Here is a 19,517-nt window from a genome sequence, read left to right on the forward strand (position 1 = left end):
AAGAAGTCATGTGATTGGTTCATTTTGGCGGCAAATCATAAATTGTTTTTCCCAGCTGGCTAATGTAACACCCCCCCCCCCCCTCTTCATGAATTTACCCCATCCCCTTCCTTGGCCATGGTGGAAGGTACTGAGGATTAAATTAGAAACCTAAACTGACGACAAAAACTTCCTTGTCATATTCTATATCCATTCTTCTATGATCAGAATAAAATGTCTCCTACCTGCTTCCTTTATATACACTATAATCAGCCACTGTATCCCTGTCTACGCTTCTCTCTTGCATTCCTTAAATAAGTATAATTGAGACATCTGATGGTTAAATTTAGAACTAGATTATGTTAAGATAAGATTTAGATAAGATTTATTTTCCTAAGGTGCATACAACTAGGGCGAGTTACTGATAAGGTTTACAATAGTTTTACTATGGTTTCTTCCTGAAAAAGATTGCAGTTTATAATAATTTTCTTGCTGAAATAGAATGCAATATATATATATATATTATATCTATTAAATTACATATTAGGATTTCAGGAATGTAGTATATTTTTATCAGTTTATTTATTATACATAATAATAAGTTTAAGTATGACCAGCTCAGGGCTGTATTGAATATTACGTCCACTCCTATATTCACATACATTTTAAATATAAGATTACATGTTTATAAATTATGAACACTGAGCAGCTGTGTCACGAGTGGATGGCTTAACCCTTCAGGGTTGTTGAACTGCGAGGTGTCTTTGCAGCGCTTACCAAATCATGACATAGCTTACAATAGGATTTTTGCATGAATATTGATTACATACAATAAGATAAAATACTATAATATTCGCTAATAATACCCTTAACGACCGTTCCACCTTGCTTATTTTGGGGTCTCCAAGAATGAGATCCATACATTTATATTACGGATGTCGTGGGAAATCTCCATGCTTCTATTCCCGTTCTAGACCTTTCCCTTGACCCACCCAACGTTTCCCTGGATTAGTTTATTTTGCACATTAATGTTATTCTATATCCATGGGATATAGCATCCCATTTCAGTAGGTACCTAATGACTTTTTCGCACACCGATAATTCCCTACATCCCTGTGGCAATTGACGGATTAAGGCTTAGATAAACATCAAGATTGAGATGTTAACAAGGACGTTAACATTATTGTGTGAGAATAAACAACTTATGGATTAAATAAGAAGTAGATGAAAGAAAGGAAATGTTTATTGAAATTGCTTTGGTATTGGAAAAAAAATGTTGGAGAAAAGTTTTGAAAAAAAGTTTTTTGTACCTATATATTTAATTTTTACGTAAGAGCGATTAATAATATTGAAAATGTTTGCCAAAGTATCCTAATTTTGAAAAGATTTGCTTCTTAGTTGCATTGGATTAAACAGAAATAAACAGAAATGAAAACATGAAAGTTCTTAAATTTGGTTTGGGTACAATTGGCTTATTTAAATATTTAAATATCGTACATCTATGCCCTCAGTTATAGTTTAGCTTTGATTTTGTATATTATAAATTCTACGGAATAGACAAGACTTTTTTTATTCATTATATCAAATTTGTTATTTGTTAGAAGAAAAGAAAATCTTAGAATTTTAAAAGTTGAGGTTATTCGTGAATTGACACCGGAAGTGCTGCGGACGGCAGCTTCAGCATGTCCAGCCGGATCAGGAGAGCATGTACCGCTGCAGTAGCTGGCCCTTGGGTCGATTTGGCTCTGCGCTTTCGAGACGTCAGAGAAAAGCTTGTCACACTGTTGTGGCAGCTCGATAAAAAATCTATTTTCTTTAAAGAAGTGATGGTCCTTTATGACCATGTGTGGTACTATGACCAGTATTTGTTTTTGAATCGACCCAATGGATTTGCCAGCTACCTTCACAGTTTACTCCGCCTGCGGCATATCAAGACTGCGGCTGTCATTTGTGAGCAGCTCTGTTCCCGATATGCGGAGGTGGGAGTCAAGTATATGATCTGCCAACCCAACTAGACCTACCTATCTGCCATCCACAGCTCCTCCAGTATCTTCACCACTGGTTGGTTCCATGTTCTAAAAATTAAGATTAAATTAGACAAGTGTATAAGTTTCATGGAACTAGTGAGGAACTATATAAAGACGGGAACACGTATAGACAGTGATGATAAAATGTTACAATTTCCAACCCTCAATTTGCTGGAAATATCTACAATTGACCCACCCCTGTATTTGCCTTTATTGAATAACTTTACCAATGTTGAGTCTTGACCTATTAACCTATTTAACATTTCAACAATTGGCGTTGCCTATCCTTATATAAAAAGAAATAAGTTTTTAAAAAAAGTTCTGCATTTAATTAAAACTTCATTAAGGCTCCGGGATGGTTTTAAGATATTGTACATATTTTCAGAATTAATTCTTAGGGTGGTTTTATGCTATTTTTATGTCCATCCTTTCCCCTTTTGAATACGGAACCCCTAAATAATAGGGGTTTTGTCATTAGTTGATTTTATATTGAAAATATGAATGTTCAAAGTTTCAATAAAAAAATCGAGATGATTGGATAGTTTGATTTGAGACTTATGTCAATTAGAACAAATCAATTCTTATGCGTTCATGTCAACAAGGAAAAGACTTAGTCAGCATTTTATTTCGAATTTCTTATAGTGTTTTATGTAAAGCTTTGGTTCACTAGTTTTAATATTAGTAGTGCAGTAAATCTTTTATTAGTATGTCTGTAAAAAATTAATTCTCTCTTTAAAACCTTTTTATCTCTTTTTGAAGCTAGTAAAAGTGGCTGACTCAGATTATGACGTCAAAAAAATTAAATTAACAAATGAGAGGCCAGTATACACTGTAATTGACCAATGGTAAAATTTATAGTGGCCTCTCATTGGTTAATTTTTTGACGTCATAATCTGAGTCAGCAACTTTTACTAGCTACCTCTTTTTCTTTCCCTCTGTCTCCTATCCCCTCTCAATAATCACATTCACATGGACATGCCAATATTAACCACACATAAGCAATATCATTACCTTATCTTCGCTCCTTTTGGACATTTTTATTCCTGTTGTCTCAATTTTTATTCAAAGTAAAGCGATGTCTGTCCATCTGTCCGTCCCTTTTTGTGATTTTAAGGGAATTACATATTGATCTTATGATTTTATGTTATTTTCATGGGGTGGGGGGTGAAGCTAATACTAATTCCAAAAATATGTAATTTATGAATAAAAAGATTTTGCTCTAAAAACATATTTATTTTCATTTTTTTCTTCATGAGAATGTTAAAGAGATGTATAGTGTCTTTTTTAGATTGAATATTTGTACTTACATAAATAACATTTACAAAAGAGGCAGTTTCTTTAAAACCACTTTTAGAGAAAGATATATAAATATCCATAAATTTTTGCTCAGGCTTTTCAGTGTTGACGCAACTGCCCAATACATCCTTAATGAAACAAAATCACCCCGTCAGATTTAAATCATTGGTTAAAAAGTTTAGACGCTTCTATTTTGGAAGAAACAATCAAAATTAAATGAAAATAAACAAAGTTTTCAATCTAACCAATGAGAAAACTTGCTTATAATACTTTGAGTACCAGAGAAATTTTCAATCCATTGCCCCTTAGAATATTGACATTACTTGGTTTTCCATTCACTCACAGGTACTGACCGTTCATGAGATCTTACAGTTAACACACATTTAAATTGTTACCTACGTTGCTATGATTTTTTTGAAGTTTTTTTAGTAAAATGTTGGAAGTAGACAGATTTATGTGCTTAATCCCTTGGGCAAAATCATTATTTGTTGCAAAACTCCATACATAAATATCAGGGATCTAAGGGGATAAGACAATGGTCGATAAACTAATGTACATCTCCAATGATGATACACAAAATTATTCTTTCTTTAAATTACAATTTTTTGTTGAAACGTTAGGACACTCAACCAATCAAAATTCAATAAAAGTCCACAAAGTTTTTGAGCCAACGAATAAGAAAATAGTTATTTCTCGTATCGTATTATAAACGGCTTTCCGCGGATATAGATAAAACTAGTTTATTTTAGCCCTGAGGTGCCGGAGGCACCGGCTAAAAAACTGTTTTAATCTTATGATTGTACATTTCTATATTCGTAGAAAACTGGATATAATACGATGCTAGACATAGTTTTTTCGTTGTTGTTGTAGTTGTTGTAGTAGCCCTGTGTAACGGATCGGACGTAATAGATAGCTTTTTAAAAAACTAATAAAGTCCGCCTCGAGCGGTGTGGCGGCACTTCACGTTGGAATGGTAACGTTGTGGCTGAAGCGATTCAAGAGCGAAGCAACTCGTTCCCTTCGTTTGTACGTCTCCGCTAAGTTAAATAACGAATACTACACGCAAGTACCCACAGGGGATTTTATATGTTTCTGGATAATTAATTGCAGCTAGGATTAGCTGCCCACAAATTGGAGTTGATACTCTACTAACAACTGTTTGTGCGGAACTGATGTATTTTCAATAGACAAGTATAGTTTACACAAAATTAATGAATACATATTATATCAATATACATATAGGAAAATTACAGAGAGTATTGAAGTATTGAGGGGGCGTTTCTGATCATACAGGGATGGCAAGGGATACACGTAGGTCTGCGTAGGATATAGCAGCAGGCCGGAGTGTATGTTGAGTTTCCCGTTTAGTCACGTTCAGTTGTGCAGGGGAAATCTCCGTGATGCATTGAGGATGCCAAATCCCTGGATAACTGGGGCTCTCTTCTACAAAAGTACATAAGTTAAATATCGCCTAAAACCTACACGCGTAGATGATAGAAAGGTCAAATATACATATAAATGCGGAGCATTATATGTATATTAATTTCTTGGAAAAATATGGCCTCATATGAGATATCACAAGATTTTAACAGAATATAATAAGTACAAATGTTTCATAATTAAAACTCGGGATCCGTCATTTGTGGGCTTAAAAATTCAAATAAAAGAAAAATCAATAGAGAAAATTTAACGCTTTAAAACGGTACTAATTTCATAAAAATCTGTCCACTCGTTTAGGATCACGAAAATGCCATTCTGCTTATTTTACAAGTATCTCAAGTAAGACCCACTACATTTTCTCCCCTTTTTATCTGGCGAACAGACGTGCCAGATAACATAACGCTCAAATTGGCAAAGACAATAGACTGGTCGGCCAATATTACCTATTGCGATGTCATGGTATTAAGGTTGATAGCCTAGATGTTTTAGTCGCAGTGTTGTATGATGGCAAGGATGCAGGATCTAACATGATGGGCTGTATCTCTGTCATCTGGATCTTCGGGGCTGATGTCGTTGGTAATAGCGACGTTGTCTCTGCTGTTGTCGTAGGTTCTCGCCTCTCAGTTCTGGTATCGGCCTTCTTCTTTCTCATAAGCTTCTGGTAGGAATGCTTGTTATAAAGATAAAGGTGGGCAATTAAGGCGATGGCGGCTCCAGGTCCTACACGTAGAAATGTGAGGATAATGCATATCAGATCAGTTATAAATTTTAGCCCTAGGATGACCAGGCATGCGAATGCCATTAGGTCGCCATATTCATGGAGCCAGCTCTTGACACTGCTCCACAAATCAAGTTTGCGTTCCATGTCCGGCACTAGATTCTCAAGGGTGTACAGGGGTAGGTTGTTGGTAGAAAGTTGGTTACAGTTTCCATCTCCATTTCCATCTCTTTCCGTGTAGATTCCTCCATGGCTGAAATCCGTCCAGTTAACTAGAGGGGTGTCGATGGTCATTTCCATGGGAGCCTGAGTCTTGATGATGGCGGGAGTCAGCTGAATCCAGCCTTCTTTAGACTTGACAGTTAAGGGGAAAGTTGCTGAACACGTTACCCTTGTAGAATGCAACTTATAATGTTTAGTTGCAGCATCTGCATAACCATCAGGATCCAAAGGTATATCTTGATAGCAATTGATGTCGTCCTTGATCTTCTGAGTCCTCTTGGTGCACTGGAAGGTCATCAACAGGTCTCCCTTCAAGAGTCCGTAAGTCTGCTCATGCAGCAGCACTGGTTGGTCTGACTTTCCATGGTAATGGGTTTCGCATATGGTCTTCCGCAGTGTTACATCTAGTTGGCTGAAGGTCTGGCGCATACTGTAGGCTAAATAATTTAAATGTACTGCAGCTTGAAGGTTTACATCTATTTGTCCGGGGTCGATGGTGGCGAGTCTGCTGAGTTCGCTGGTCTTGCCCAGGTAGATGCCGTCGTGGTCCGTGGTGATGACATTAAAGGGGCAATGCATTAATTTCATTGCGCCTGTAGTGTTGAGTAAAACTTGCTGCTGGTGGTCCACTAGGTAGGTGTCCATGGTGGTGAGGGGGTTGATGGTGTTGACCATCTGTAGGGTGCAGGAACTGTCGTTGATATTCCAGACGAATGTCGCAGCGCCAGTGATGCACTCCCCTTTATGATATGGACATGGTAGAGATAGATGATCAGTTTCACTCTCTACCTTGTTGTTGCTAACCAGAAAAGTTTCCTCTTTAAGTAGAATCTGGTACTCAGCTAACTTCAGGGTGTTGTAGTGGATGGTGTCGCCCATGCGGATGGTCTGCCCAATGCAGGTGATCTTGTCGTCTTCCATCTTCAGGGATCCGGCCAGGGTTGCCGAAACGTAGGTTGGGCGGTTAAGTTTTACTTTGATAGGGTCACCGTAGCCAGAAATTTGATATTCCTGCACCAGTGACATGCGGCGGCAATTTTCTGCAGTAATCTCTTCGTGCCTCATAGTTTGGGGTACCTGTTGTAACTTGAGGTGGCCCCAAACTCCGCACTTGAAATGGTACAAGGATACCCTCACTTCGCAGGAGTATCCGTGTACCTTCGTCAGGGTTGGCCTCTGTAGAATTGTGTAGCGCTCCTTCACTGGAACTTCTTGTGTAGGTTCTTCTGCTCTGCATATTGTTTCCTTGTTGAATTTCTTGATGGTGGAAGGGTTTGTGCAATCTACTATGTCTAATGAATATGCCTCACTGGTTGGTGCTACCGAAGCCGTTAGCACCGCGATCAGTGGTAGGAAGATTATCGACATGATAAAATTCCACCTCGCGAGTCTCTAGGATCACCGCTTGACACACTCGTTGATTCTTGTTGAACTCCACTGCTTCGGTACTCAAGTTCCAGAAGACTGCTTGTATCTCGCCGGTGTAGTCGCTGTCCACTAATCCTGCCAGTAAAATTACTCCCTCCCGTTCTATGCTTGAACGGCCAAAGAGTTTAAGAAAATATCCGGGGGGTACACGGGTGTGTAGCTTGAGAGGGACGCAAGTCTGTTGCCCAGGGGGAAGGATTGTGTGGGCGGGGCAGTATATGTCATGGCCCGCACTCTCTTTCGTACCCTTGTACGGCAGCTTTGCTCCGCGTTTGACGGGGATTCTGATTGTCCGCGCAAGTGTAGCCACTGCAGGCGGGTCCATATCCTCGTCCGAGCTGTCTAACACCTCTTTGCTCTCCTCCACTTGCTGTTGCCAAAGTGTCCCACTCCTCTGCTTCTTTCCTCCGGATTTAACCCTCTCCCCTTTTTCGGGTGAGTCCGTGGACGGCTCTTCATTGTCGCTCAGAGCGCGCTTCTCTACCCGGGGTGCGGAAGGGTATGTGTACGTAGCTCGCTCGCGCTCTCTATCTCGGCGCGGTGTCTGCGGGGGCGAGCTTCTTCTCGGGCTTCTCTCTCTATCGGGGGTTCGCTTGGCATCTCTCCGTTGAGTGCCCGAACCGGACGGTTCGCAAGATTGATCTCTCTCCCTCCCTCTCTTCTCACTCTGCTCTCTGCGCGGTGTGCGCTGCATCGTTGGTGATCTAGGCGGTGGTGTATCCGGTAGGGGAAGGTTGAGGGGGTCAATGTTGGGCGGTGGTGGTGGTGCTCCTCCCGGTCTAATGGGGGGTCCTCCCTCTTCATCGCTGTCATCCCCATTTGAGAAATCAACTCTTGGATTAGGCGGCTTCGCCTGCCTTTCTGGATTCAAGGGAATTTGCTCCCCTGCCTCATCTCCGTCTTCTTCAAATGGTTCTGGGGGAGAAGTTGGGTCTCCATCTGTCATTGCTGGGGGTTAATATGGTTTTAACCGACCAACATGCACAACCAAGTCCTCCTTTTCTCCCGCTGGTATTGTCTGAATCTTGTATAAAACGTCGGCACACTTCTCGGTAATTAAGTATGGTCCACTCCAATGTTTGGTCATCTTCTTCTTTGCTTTACCATGGTTGGGTGCCAAATAGAAAACTTTATCGCCTACTCGAAATTCGCGATTGCCGTGATACTGCAAAGCATTTCTTCGAATGGTGCTTGCTTGACTCTTCGCCATGGCTTCATACATGGTCGTGTATCTGTCCAATAAATTCCTCACGGCTGTGGGAATATCCTTGTCATCATCAGGGTTTGGTAACCGCAAAATTAAATCCGCGGGTAGAGTAGCCTCTCTACCCTGGAAGGCAAGAAAGGGGGTCACGCCGGTGCTGCTGTGGATCCTCGTGTTGTACGCCAGGACAACTCCAGGTAAATACTCTGGCCATAGAGTCTCCCGTCCTTGGATCACGGTTCTCAGCGTCTCTTCCATGGTCCGGTGCCACCTCTCTATAAGGTTGCTCTGGGGGTTCGCCACGGGGCCTAGCTCGTGCTTAACACCGAGCTTCTGCAAGAGTTTCTTCATGATGGTGTTGCAGAACTCTTTTCCCTGATCACTGTGGAATGCCTGCGGGCATCCAAAGGTACAAATGAACTTGTCCATAATTGTCGTGGCAACCTCGTCGGCGGTCTTCTGTTTCAAGGGGTACGCCTGAACGAAGCGCGACCATCCGTCCTGTAGCGTCAGGATAAAATTGTATCCTTCTGGGGTTGTGTCGAACTTGCCTACCACATCCATATAAATTGTCTGGAGCGGGTACCCGTTTTGGATGGGTACGTGCGCTCCTATCTTGATGTTGGCCTTGATGTTCTTCTGAACGCAGTCATGACAGACGGCGATCCTCAGGCGGATGTCTGCTTGATGTCCCACATAATAAAAATTTCTCAAAAACTTTGATATGGTGGAGTGCATGCCAAAGTGCGCTCCTGTGGTAGTTCCGTGACAGTGGGTGAACACCTCTTCTCTCAGGGATAAAGGGACCATGATTCTGCGTCGCTTCCCTGTGAAGGTGTTGATCTCCTGCTCAATAACTCCATCTTCTGCAATGCGCAGAGTGTCAAAAATCTCAGCCAGCCGGTGCACGTCCCTACTCTCTCCACGCAGGGTTGCCTTGTCTGGTGCACGCCGGTCAACGCCAATCCATCTACGAACCTTCTCTAAAATAGGGTCGTCTAACTGATGCCGGTACACTCTGTCTGTGTACCGTTCTCGGCGGTCAGGAAGCTCGTCGGCAGGATCATCTACAGCTCCGACGTACTCCTCCTGCTCAGCCTCTTCCTCGGCTGTGGGGTCTGGCATGTCAGCATCGGTACGCCGGCTCAACGCGTCGGCGTTGGTATTGAGTCTCCCCGGCCGATGAACCACACGGAATTCGTAACCAGCCAGCTCTTCAGTCCACCTGGCCATCATGCCAGTGTTCTTCTTCAGTGACTTCAACTGCTTGAGGGCGCTGTTATCCGTATTAATTTGGAACGGCTTGAAGCTCAGGATTGTCCGAAACTTTCTGATGCCATAAATAACTGCGGAGGCTTCTCCTTTCCATGAGGGATATCTCTGCTCCGCGCCAGTCGTCTTACGTCCCATGGCGGCGATCAACCTTTCGGCGCCATTCTGAACCTGACTCAGGATCGCACTGATTGCTCTTCCGGAGTAGTCGGTGGTCAGTTGAAATGGGGTATCCGCTTCAAAATCAGGCACAGCGCGGATGGGGGCATTCTGGAACTTGTCCTTCAACTGCTGGAACTGCTCATCCATCCCTGGAGTCCACTCTAGCTTGGTGGCTTTCTTCTGTGCATTCATCTCACACGTCAAGTCGGCGTACTCCGGTATGAAGGTCCGGTAGTACCCGTAAAAACCAAGGACACTATTCAACTCGGCGACGGTTGAGGGCGGCGGCCAGTTCTTGATACGCTCCACATACTCTGGCACCATACCGATACCCTCGTGACTCAGCATGTGGCCAAGATACTGGATCTTCTTCTGGAACAGCTTGCTCTTCTTTGCCTTCAGCTTGATTCCAGCCTTGCGGTGGGCCTCAAAAACCTGTCGCATCTGTGGTACATGATCCGCAACTCTCAGGTTGTATGATATTACATCATCGAGGTAGCATTGCGCTACCTCGCTCCCCAGCGGGTTCATTGCGGTGCTGATGAATCTGCTGTATACCGCTGGTGCTGTGCTGATGCCGAAGGGCATGCGGCGGAATTGCCACAAACCCGTTGGCGTGGCAAAAGCCGTCAGCTCCCTGGATGCTGGATCGATGGAGATGTTGAAGTAGGCGGCTGTGGCATCTAACGTTGAATATACACGATGTCCTCCTGCGCGGTCCAATAGAGTCTGTATCCTCGGCAGCGGGTAACTGTCTTGCTCTAAGCAACTGTTTAACCTGCGGAAGTCCACTGCCCATCTGATCTTTCCATCCTTCTTGCGCACGGGAACAAGGGGGCTCGCCCATGGCGATGAACTCGGCTCGATCACCCCTTGGTTGAGCCAGTCGGCCATCTGTGCCTCCAGATCCTTCAACATCTTAGGGTTCAATTCCCTGTATCTCTGCCTGATGGGCTCCGTCCCTGGCTTGAGCTTCAACTTCATTGTTACCAGGTCTGTGTGCCCAGGGGCCTCTCGACTGAATATGTCTCTGTATTCGTAAATGAGCTCCTTGACTTGCTTCTTGACATCGGGGTGCTCGTTCAGTAGCTCGTTGTCCTCCATTTCCAGATCCTCCCAAACTTCCTTGAACGTGGGGTTCTCCATCTGCTCCTTCGTCATGGGCTTGGTGGCGTCGCTCGTCTTGTTCTCGGACATGGACTGAATAACTTCATGGGGCTCTCTCAACACCAAGCTTTCGGTGTTGATCACCATACTGCTGTCCTCACAAATCTCGGCGGTGAACACACACCCGGCCGATGCAATGCACGGCGCCTCCTGCAAGTTGACGACAGGGATGCGGACTATCCCATTTTGCTGGGCTCTGTATACTCCTTCCAACACACGCACTGGACTATCATCTAAAACGGTCTCTTCTACCATGACAGTCGCTTGCGGTCGGAGTTCTCGGCTAGGAAGAAAATTAACGACAGACACTGACTCTGGCGCGAGAATCCTAGTCGCTTGGACGGACAAACGGACAGGACGCGGCCGCTTACCTACTGCGACGGTTTTCAAACGAACGGCCGGCCCTTGGGAATTACGAAGCGGTCCCTTGACATTACGTGTCCAAACGTTTTTGCGCTCAAAATCTGCTTTTGCTTTGTGCTTAAAAGAAAGTTGCGCAACATATGATTCGACGGAATCCGGTTTAAGTGCTAAAAACTCACGTGAATGGTGCACATTACCATTCGCAAAATTATCTTCTGCTTTACATAAATCTTTAAAAGTGGGTGTACAAACATTTAAGGCACTACTATAGCTACTTATTTCTGCATTCAACTCCTCGAAGGCTCGTAATGAAACACTTATCTGAGGATTGGGGGGCGAGTGCTCCCCCGGCGGTTTTCCAGACCGCTCTTCGTCTTCTGAGGTACTTGGAACCTCGTAGTCGATGGACTGCACAAGCGGAACTCTCGTCTGCTTCACGACCAACGCCGCCTGTACCGGTGATGAGTAATCTAGAACTCCACGAATCTCCTCGACCCACTTGCACCCAAGATTGATGGGGGTGCGAAGCTCAGGTATAACCAAGGCCTCTCGAATGTAGCTAGGACAGTCATCTCCCAAGATGACACTGATGTTGTACACACGGCCGATGACGTCCATATCGCCGCCATTCGCCGCTGTTCCCACTGATAACTTGCAAGGAACGATCGGCAACTGTAGTTTCCGGGCTAACTCCTCATTTACGGCGACTCCTTCGTGCAACTTGTTACCGGTATCGATGAGACCATAGGTCCGCAATTGCCTTTCGGTTTGTCCTTGGTGGCACCGCCCGTACCCTTACTCGCTTGCTGTTTCTTCTTAGGGCAATTACGCGAATAATGGCCTGTCTGGTTACAATTGTAGCACTTGACGCTACTGGTTCCATCTCCGACAGCGTTGACCTCCATATCCTCGGTGCCGTCGTTGCGATAGATGACACGGTTGGACGTGGCGAGGCCATCCATGGAGGTATCCTCAGCATCTCCATGGTGAATAAGTTGGCGCTGTGTGGCAATCTCGTTCATAATAACATTCCGTAGGACACCCATGCTGGTAATACTAGGTAGCTGACAGAAAACTCTTTTTCGTACCTCTCGATGGCGTAAACCAAGGGTTACCTCTTTCCGGAATTGGCCTGGATCACGGTTGTCTGGGGAGTAGGCCTTCAACCACATCTGCTCTTTCTTGGCAAGGTACGTCTGCGGAATCTCGTTCTTGCCCTGTGACAACTGCTTATACGCGTCCTTGTTGATGTCTGAATCTGATGGTGCTAGGAATATGGCATCCAGCCTATCCATTACCTGCTCAAGGGTGAGCGCATCTTGGTTGTCTGCGACTTCTCGGGCCATCTGGAACGCTTCTCCGTCGAGACTCATGATGTATTGGCCTTTCCTACCCTCTTGATCCGATGGGTGATGACGGGCAATTCTAAACGCATTGGCCATCTTTGTCTTGTGGCCATCCCAATCTTCTCCGGCTCGGTTGCAAAACCGGGGAAAATTCTGCTTGTTAAGCTTCCGGCGCTGGTTCTCCAACCAGGTATTGCCTAGCGCAATGAGCTGAGCGTTCTCATTTGGCGCTCCTTCTGCCTGTGCCTCTTGAATAGCACGCTGCAAATTCAACTGCTCTAGATCAGCGGTCTGCTGAGCTTGCGCCATCTTTGAAACTTAACGGAATTTCTTCAAAATTTAAGGAAAATTTTACCAAGTTGATGTCCCAGACGTCAGAATGGTCCCACACTGGTCTCCAAACACAGGGGTCTTCGTCCTTTCTGATCTCAGTTCTCATAAAACTCGTCTGGATGTACACAATCGTCCGAAATTACCGTAGTTCCTCTGGGTAATTTCCTCGTAAATCTCCTGTTGAGCACTGCGGTTTATCCAAGCACAGCTGTCACCAGTTTGACTGTAACGGATCGGACGTAATAGATAGCTTTTTAAAAAACTAATAAAGTCCGCCTCGAGCAGTGTGGCGGCACTTCACGTTGGAATGGTAACGTTGTGGCTGAAGCGATTCAAGAGCGAAGCAACTCGTTCCCTTCGTTTGTACGTCTCCGCTAAGTTAAATAACGAATACTACACGCAAGTACCCACAGGGGATTTTATATGTTTCTGGATAATTAATTGCAGCTAGGATTAGCTGCCCACAAATTGGAGTTGATACTCTACTAACAACTGTTTGTGCGGAACTGATGTATTTTCAATAGACAAGTATAGTTTACACAAAATTAATGAATACATATTATATCAATATACATATAGGAAAATTACAGAGAGTATTGAAGTATTGAGGGGGCGTTTCTGATCATACAGGGATGGCAAGGGATACACGTAGGTCTGCGTAGGATATAGCAGCAGGCCGGAGTGTATGTTGAGTTTCCCGTTTAGTCACGTTCAGTTGTGCAGGGGAAATCTCCGTGATGCATTGAGGATGCCAAATCCCTGGATAACTGGGGCTCTCTTCTACAAAAGTACATAAGTTAAATATCGCCTAAAACCTACACGCGTAGATGATAGAAAGGTCAAATATACATATAAATGCGGAGCATTATATGTATATTAATTTCTTGGAAAAATATGGCCTCATATGAGATATCACAAGATTTTAACAGAATATAATAAGTACAAATGTTTCATAATTAAAACTCGGGATCCGTCATTTGTGGGCTTAAAAATTCAAATAAAAGAAAAATCAATAGAGAAAATTTAACGCTTTAAAACGGTACTAATTTCATAAAAATCTGTCCACTCGTTTAGGATCACGAAAATGCCATTCTGCTTATTTTACAAGTATCTCAAGTAAGACCCACTACACCCTGATTCTCTGAAGGTAGGATTCAGATGCACACGGATATTGGTTGTGAGAATCCTTTGGCAAATCGCTAGATTGGTAAGCTTCGCGCACAGCTGTATGTATTGAATGGTACATTTCAAGCTGACCCGCAATTCTCGTGGAAGCTACTCAATTATTACATCACCCTGGCCTAATTGAGTATGGCAATGGTTTTTTCGTATGGATGAGAACCGGTTCCTATCCACCGGATTCGAATGAATACGAGAAAAGTTATTTTAAAACTTTAGAGCCAGGTGTAACAATAATCTCTCAATAATTCAATAATTAAATTCCATATTTCACAAATTGGGCAAAGGTTCATTTTAAATGCAAAAAAAATTGTCTTATTTTTTAGTTATCGTCATTTTATAGGAAAATTCTATCATTTAAAAATTTTGTTTAATTATATCTTTTATACACTTTAGTTATTATAATAACTTTCTTAATATCTAATTACATATTAATTTTCATGTAAAGAATAGAAAATATTTAATTCATACAAGATTTACAGATTTAGAGAAGCCAAGAAATTTCTATTGATTAAATTTTTTTATGACGTTAATTGGCTTAATAAGGTTTTAATTCATGGTATGAGAAGATTAGATTAATGGATACATAATTAGGTTTAAACCTTTTAGAAATTAAATTTTAAGGATTTTTTTTTATAAAATTTATTTTTTGTATAATTCTTTATCTAAAAGTGGAAATACAATTTAAGTTGACATCTGTAATTGGTGGATTGAGAATTATCTGCGCTCTGATTGGAGAAGCTTAAGTGTCGCACATCATTCAACCAATTAGAGCGCAGGTAGTTTCCAATCCACCTATCCTATTGGTCAAAATTTATGAACTTAAATTATATTTCCGCTTTTAACTAAAGAATTATACAAAAAACGAATTTAAAAAAATGCTTAAAATTTGATGCAGATTTCAAATCTCCCTCTAACATTAAAATTCCTTCCAACTTATATATCCTAATATCCAGCTTTCTACGAATATAAAAATGTACAATCATAAGATTAAGATTAGTTTTTTTTAGCCCGTGCCTTCGGCACCTCGGGGTCTAAAAGAAATGGTTTTAATCTTATAATTGTACATTCTATATCTGCGGAAAGCTGTTTATAATACGATGCGAGTGTTTTGGGGTTTTTTGAAAAAGAGCTTAAAGATTAAATTAAAATAAACCACATATTAATATTTGCATCAAATAACTACAAGATTAATTCAACTAATTTATTTACAATATTAAAATTTTACAAAACATATTAAACATTTAGAAATTATATAAATCACTAGGTAGAAACATTAGGTTTAACAGTCAGACGCAGTTTTTCTGAAATATTAAATATATTAATTATAATTACTTAGTGAAGTGAATCAAGCAAATATAGCTTGGTCAGTTTAGACAGATTTATTAACACTTAATTCGCTAAAGGCAAACGAAATGCTAATAAATATGATAAACAATAACAGATAATAAATAAATTCACTTAAACAATTACAAATGACTGAAATTGAACATTCAAACTAAGAAATAAAGGCTATTTGCAAGATTTAATTTTGTTACTTTACTTGGCTAAATACTATTGAACTTGATTTAAACCTTTACTTGTAACAACAATCAAAATAATACACAAATAACAAAACTATTCTTACCCTAAAATGAGTCCTTCCAGGTGAGAAATAGGTGTGAATATATCATCTAGATATCCTAACTCAAAGTAAGCTGTAGCTAAAATCAGCAACTACAAAATTGTACCTAAATATCTAGAATTAGTAGCAAAAGATTGAGTATATCAAATACTACTTTTGATATACTCAACCAAAATACATATAAAGAAACAAATGTATAAGGTTGATAAAATGCTTATTAAAATAAAGAAATAAGCTTAAAGTAAAGAATAATCTAAAGCAGTACAATAAAACTAGTAAAGCTTTTGGATTTCAATCAAATGTTCTGGGGTAAATGAACATTAATCATAAATACAATTTCAAACTAATTTGGGTTCCATGCCTTATAACTAAAAGGACTTACCTAACCAAAGTAGAATGTGATAGCTGATTGCCTCTAATTACTTGTTACCTTGAGGACTTTACATATCAGAATACAATTTTACTTCTAAGAACCTGTGCTTTTATAGGAGTTTGAAGATTTAGAAACCGGTTTGAAATGTAAATAAAAACGTACAGCAATTTTATCTATTTATTTATAAAATTTAACATAATTTGCAACGTAATTTTACTATTAAATCTGCATATTTTAAGCTAAAAATTAAATTTTTAATCAATAATTTCATATTTTCCCCTTTGATGACGGCATGAAATATTTGTAATAATAAAGTACTTTTTTTGTAAAAACTATTGGGAAATCAAAACTAAAATGCAACGTTTTTTGCAATTAAATAAAGAGTTTAGAATATTTGATTTTATGTTCAATTTTACTCATAAATATCCTGAAATTCACAAAACAGCGAGAAATAACTATTATCACTATGTTTAGAGTTCCGAATCCACAGGTTTAATAGTTTAAATCCCCCCCCCCCCCCCAATTAAGAAAAAGAAACTCTCTTTAACTAACAGAAATATTTTTGCGGTCACACCATGGTTCTAGTCTCATAGTTTTATTGTTTACAAAATACACAATTCCCCCCCCCCCCCCCACCATCTAAAATAGAAATCTAATATAATGGATAGAAAATTGGGATGGATGTTACATCTTTTGGCCTACCTATTCTATTGACGTCATAGTAGAGAGAAAGAGAAGGGGTAAAGAAACCCCTTTAGAAAAGAGATGGGATATAGAGTATTTCCTGACGTTAATAGAGTAGGTAGGCCAAAAGCAGAGACATTTATTCCCATTTTACTAGGGCACTATAGACAGCTACATTTAGTCTAATCTCATAAGAAATTTGATTCTTTTGCATGAATATATATGATTAAAACATCATATATAATAGCACAATATAGAGAAGTTTAATCGATTTTTATGTTTAATATAAAATTCCCTTACTTTAAATAATAAGTATATAGATAGATTGATTAAATAATTTGAGTTTTATTTTATACTCCCAATAATGTTATGTTTGTCTGTCTGTTTTAAGAAATAATAATTTTAAAATTCGAGGGACTGGGCTTTTAAGCATAGCATTTTTTATCTTGTATGAAAATATAATTCTTTTTTTCGATTCATTTAGAAGATTTTCTTCATTTATGGTCTGTCGGTACTAACATCTGTTCTATAGCAATTACGCCTCATATAAATATTTTGATTTGTTTTACCTTTTTTTGATTATATAAAGTAGTAAGCTTTTTTTGTCTGTAGCGAAGGATCTCGCTAACCGCTTAACGGATATGGTTCTCCTTTACAGTGAAGCTTCTTATAGTTCCCGTGCTGGTTTTAGGCTATTTTCAACCCTTCCATATAACCCCTAGATGCTAGGGGCTCAGCCGCTAGTTTAAAAGTTAAAGTATTAATTTAAGAACGACGAAACTTCAATTTAATTAAACAGAAAATGTATGTTTGATTTGCCAAGCTTCGCTATTTTGGATATTGTCATCCTTTCTATTAACACAACATACAATATTGATTGATTATTTAATTACATTCATTAAAAACAAGGATTGCAATGTTACATAAAAGTGGAGTAAGGACTTTAATATTTAAAATAAAATTTTAATGAATACAAAAAAAGAAATCAATGAAAAATTAATGTTTGCAATTTTCATTTCATCTTTAATTCATAATGGTCTATTTACCAGTATGAAACCTTAAAAGGAATAATTAGTGGCTATACCCTTAGAGGACACAACCCAATCTGTCCCGATTTTGTATCACTTTGAAAAGTGCGATTCCAGTTACGTCATATACGTTTCGGGAAAGAAAAAGGGAAGGGGGGAAGAAAATCTCTTCAAAAGAGATGGGAGAAAAGGGTAGAGATTTTCTTCCCCCCTTCCCTTTTTATATGACGTCACAGGAATCGCACTTTTCAAAGTGATACAAAATCGGGACAGATTGGGTTGTGTCCCCTTAGAGGCCTCTAGGGGCAACTGAGGTAGGAAAGGATTTGCGACCCTCTCCCCTATTTTCGATTTTAGTTTAAAAAAAAAAAAATTTAACTTTTATTTTTTTTGGGGGGGATCATTTTTTTTCTAGGGACAATAATTCACCTATGAGAAGCTGTATTGCAAAGGAGAACCATGTACAGACAGAGACACAGACATCCTTTTAATATTTATTGTATCTTTCTGCTAATATTCGAATGCGGCAGGAATAGCACACTGTAAAATAAAAGTTATTTCTCGCATCGTATTATAAACGGCTTTCCGCGGATATAGAATGTACAATTATAAGATTAAAACTAGTTTCTTTAGCCCCGAGGTGCCGAAGGCACCGGCTAAAAAACTGGTTTTAATCTTATGATTGTACATTTTTATATTCGTAGAAAGCTGGATACAATATGATGCTAGACATAGTTTTTTCGTATGGATGAGAACCGGTTCCTATCTACCGGATTCGAATGAATACGAGAAAAATCTTACCAAACTGTTCGATATTCTGTCTCTCCTGCATCTCTGATCTGTAGGGTGAACTTGTAGATTCGGTTCTCCCACCATTGAATCCTTTGCATTGTCACATTTTCGACAGAATGTTTAAAAGTGAGGCTTTTCTATAATTAGGGTCAGTCCGTACGTCCGTATGTCCGTCCGTCCGTACTTCAGTTACACACAGATAGCTATTTTCGTTAATTTAGGCATGTTAGAATTGTCCTATTGATTTCAAACTTTGCATGGTGATTCCTTTAGTAGTTAGGTACGATTTAGAAAGCGTAACAACTCTGTAATCATTACAAGAATGTCCGTACGTCCATTTTAAACATGTTTATTTTTACTTTTTTAACAACAATTTTTTTATGTGATGTAATCATCAGATTGATCTGATTTTTGGTATGTTGATTCCTTCCTGGGACAACAAAGTATAATGTTATATGCGAAGCAACTCTATAATCAAGCCCTAAAAATGTAAGTATGCCCGTAAACATTATCCTGTATCAAGCAGTTTTTCAACAAATTTACTTATAATTTTGCTTCGACTCTTATACATTTATATTCTGATTATTCAGTTCTGACACTATATAAGTGTTAATGTCCGTTTGTCCTACCGTTTCAGTGCTTCTTTTTTATGGATGTTGTCATCCTTGTTTAAACTAGAGGGTATTTTAAGTTTGTTAGGGGGGGGGGAGGGGGTGGAGGCATTTTGTTCAAGGGGCTATTTTTCTTTGGAGGTTTGTGGTACCCTCTCCCAAAATAGTTATAAACTTTCACAGGACATAAGAGAAGCTAAACTGAAAAGAAGAACCTTATCGGATCAGCGATTAGCAAGATCCGTCGGTTCACACAGTTAAAAAGGCAC

At 40.2% G+C, this 19,517-nt stretch overlaps 3 protein-coding genes across 3 annotated transcripts in view; all 3 read right to left on the minus strand.

Moving 5' to 3' along the window:
- The window catches only part of l(1)G0004 (RNA-binding protein pno1), a 185,813-nt gene extending 170,324 nt beyond the window's left edge, over positions 1 to 15,489 (minus strand). The window contains exon 1 of the mRNA XM_080146487.1: positions 15,471 to 15,489. The gene's annotated coding sequence lies outside the window, so the exon portion shown is untranslated. The remainder of the gene's footprint in view (positions 1 to 15,470) is intronic.
- LOC145304575 (uncharacterized) overlaps positions 1 to 18,724 on the minus strand; it is a 38,749-nt gene extending 20,025 nt beyond the window's left edge. Inside the window, exons 1-2 of the mRNA XM_080146492.1 lie at positions 18,647 to 18,724; positions 225 to 288 (exon numbers count right to left, since the gene is read on the minus strand). Of these exons, the coding sequence (XP_080002618.1) occupies positions 225 to 288; positions 18,647 to 18,677 (95 nt within the window). The 5' untranslated portion in view covers positions 18,678 to 18,724. The remainder of the gene's footprint in view (positions 1 to 224; positions 289 to 18,646) is intronic.
- Positions 1 to 19,517, minus strand: part of LOC145335297 (uncharacterized) — a 76,300-nt gene that overhangs the window by 28,380 nt on the left and 28,403 nt on the right. The window lies entirely within an intron of this gene.

The sequence above is a fragment of the Acartia tonsa genome, chromosome 13 (genome assembly GCF_053477335.1).
Source record: "Acartia tonsa isolate MP-2025a chromosome 13, ASM5347733v1, whole genome shotgun sequence".
Classification (NCBI taxonomy): Eukaryota; Metazoa; Arthropoda; class Copepoda; order Calanoida; family Acartiidae; genus Acartia; species Acartia tonsa.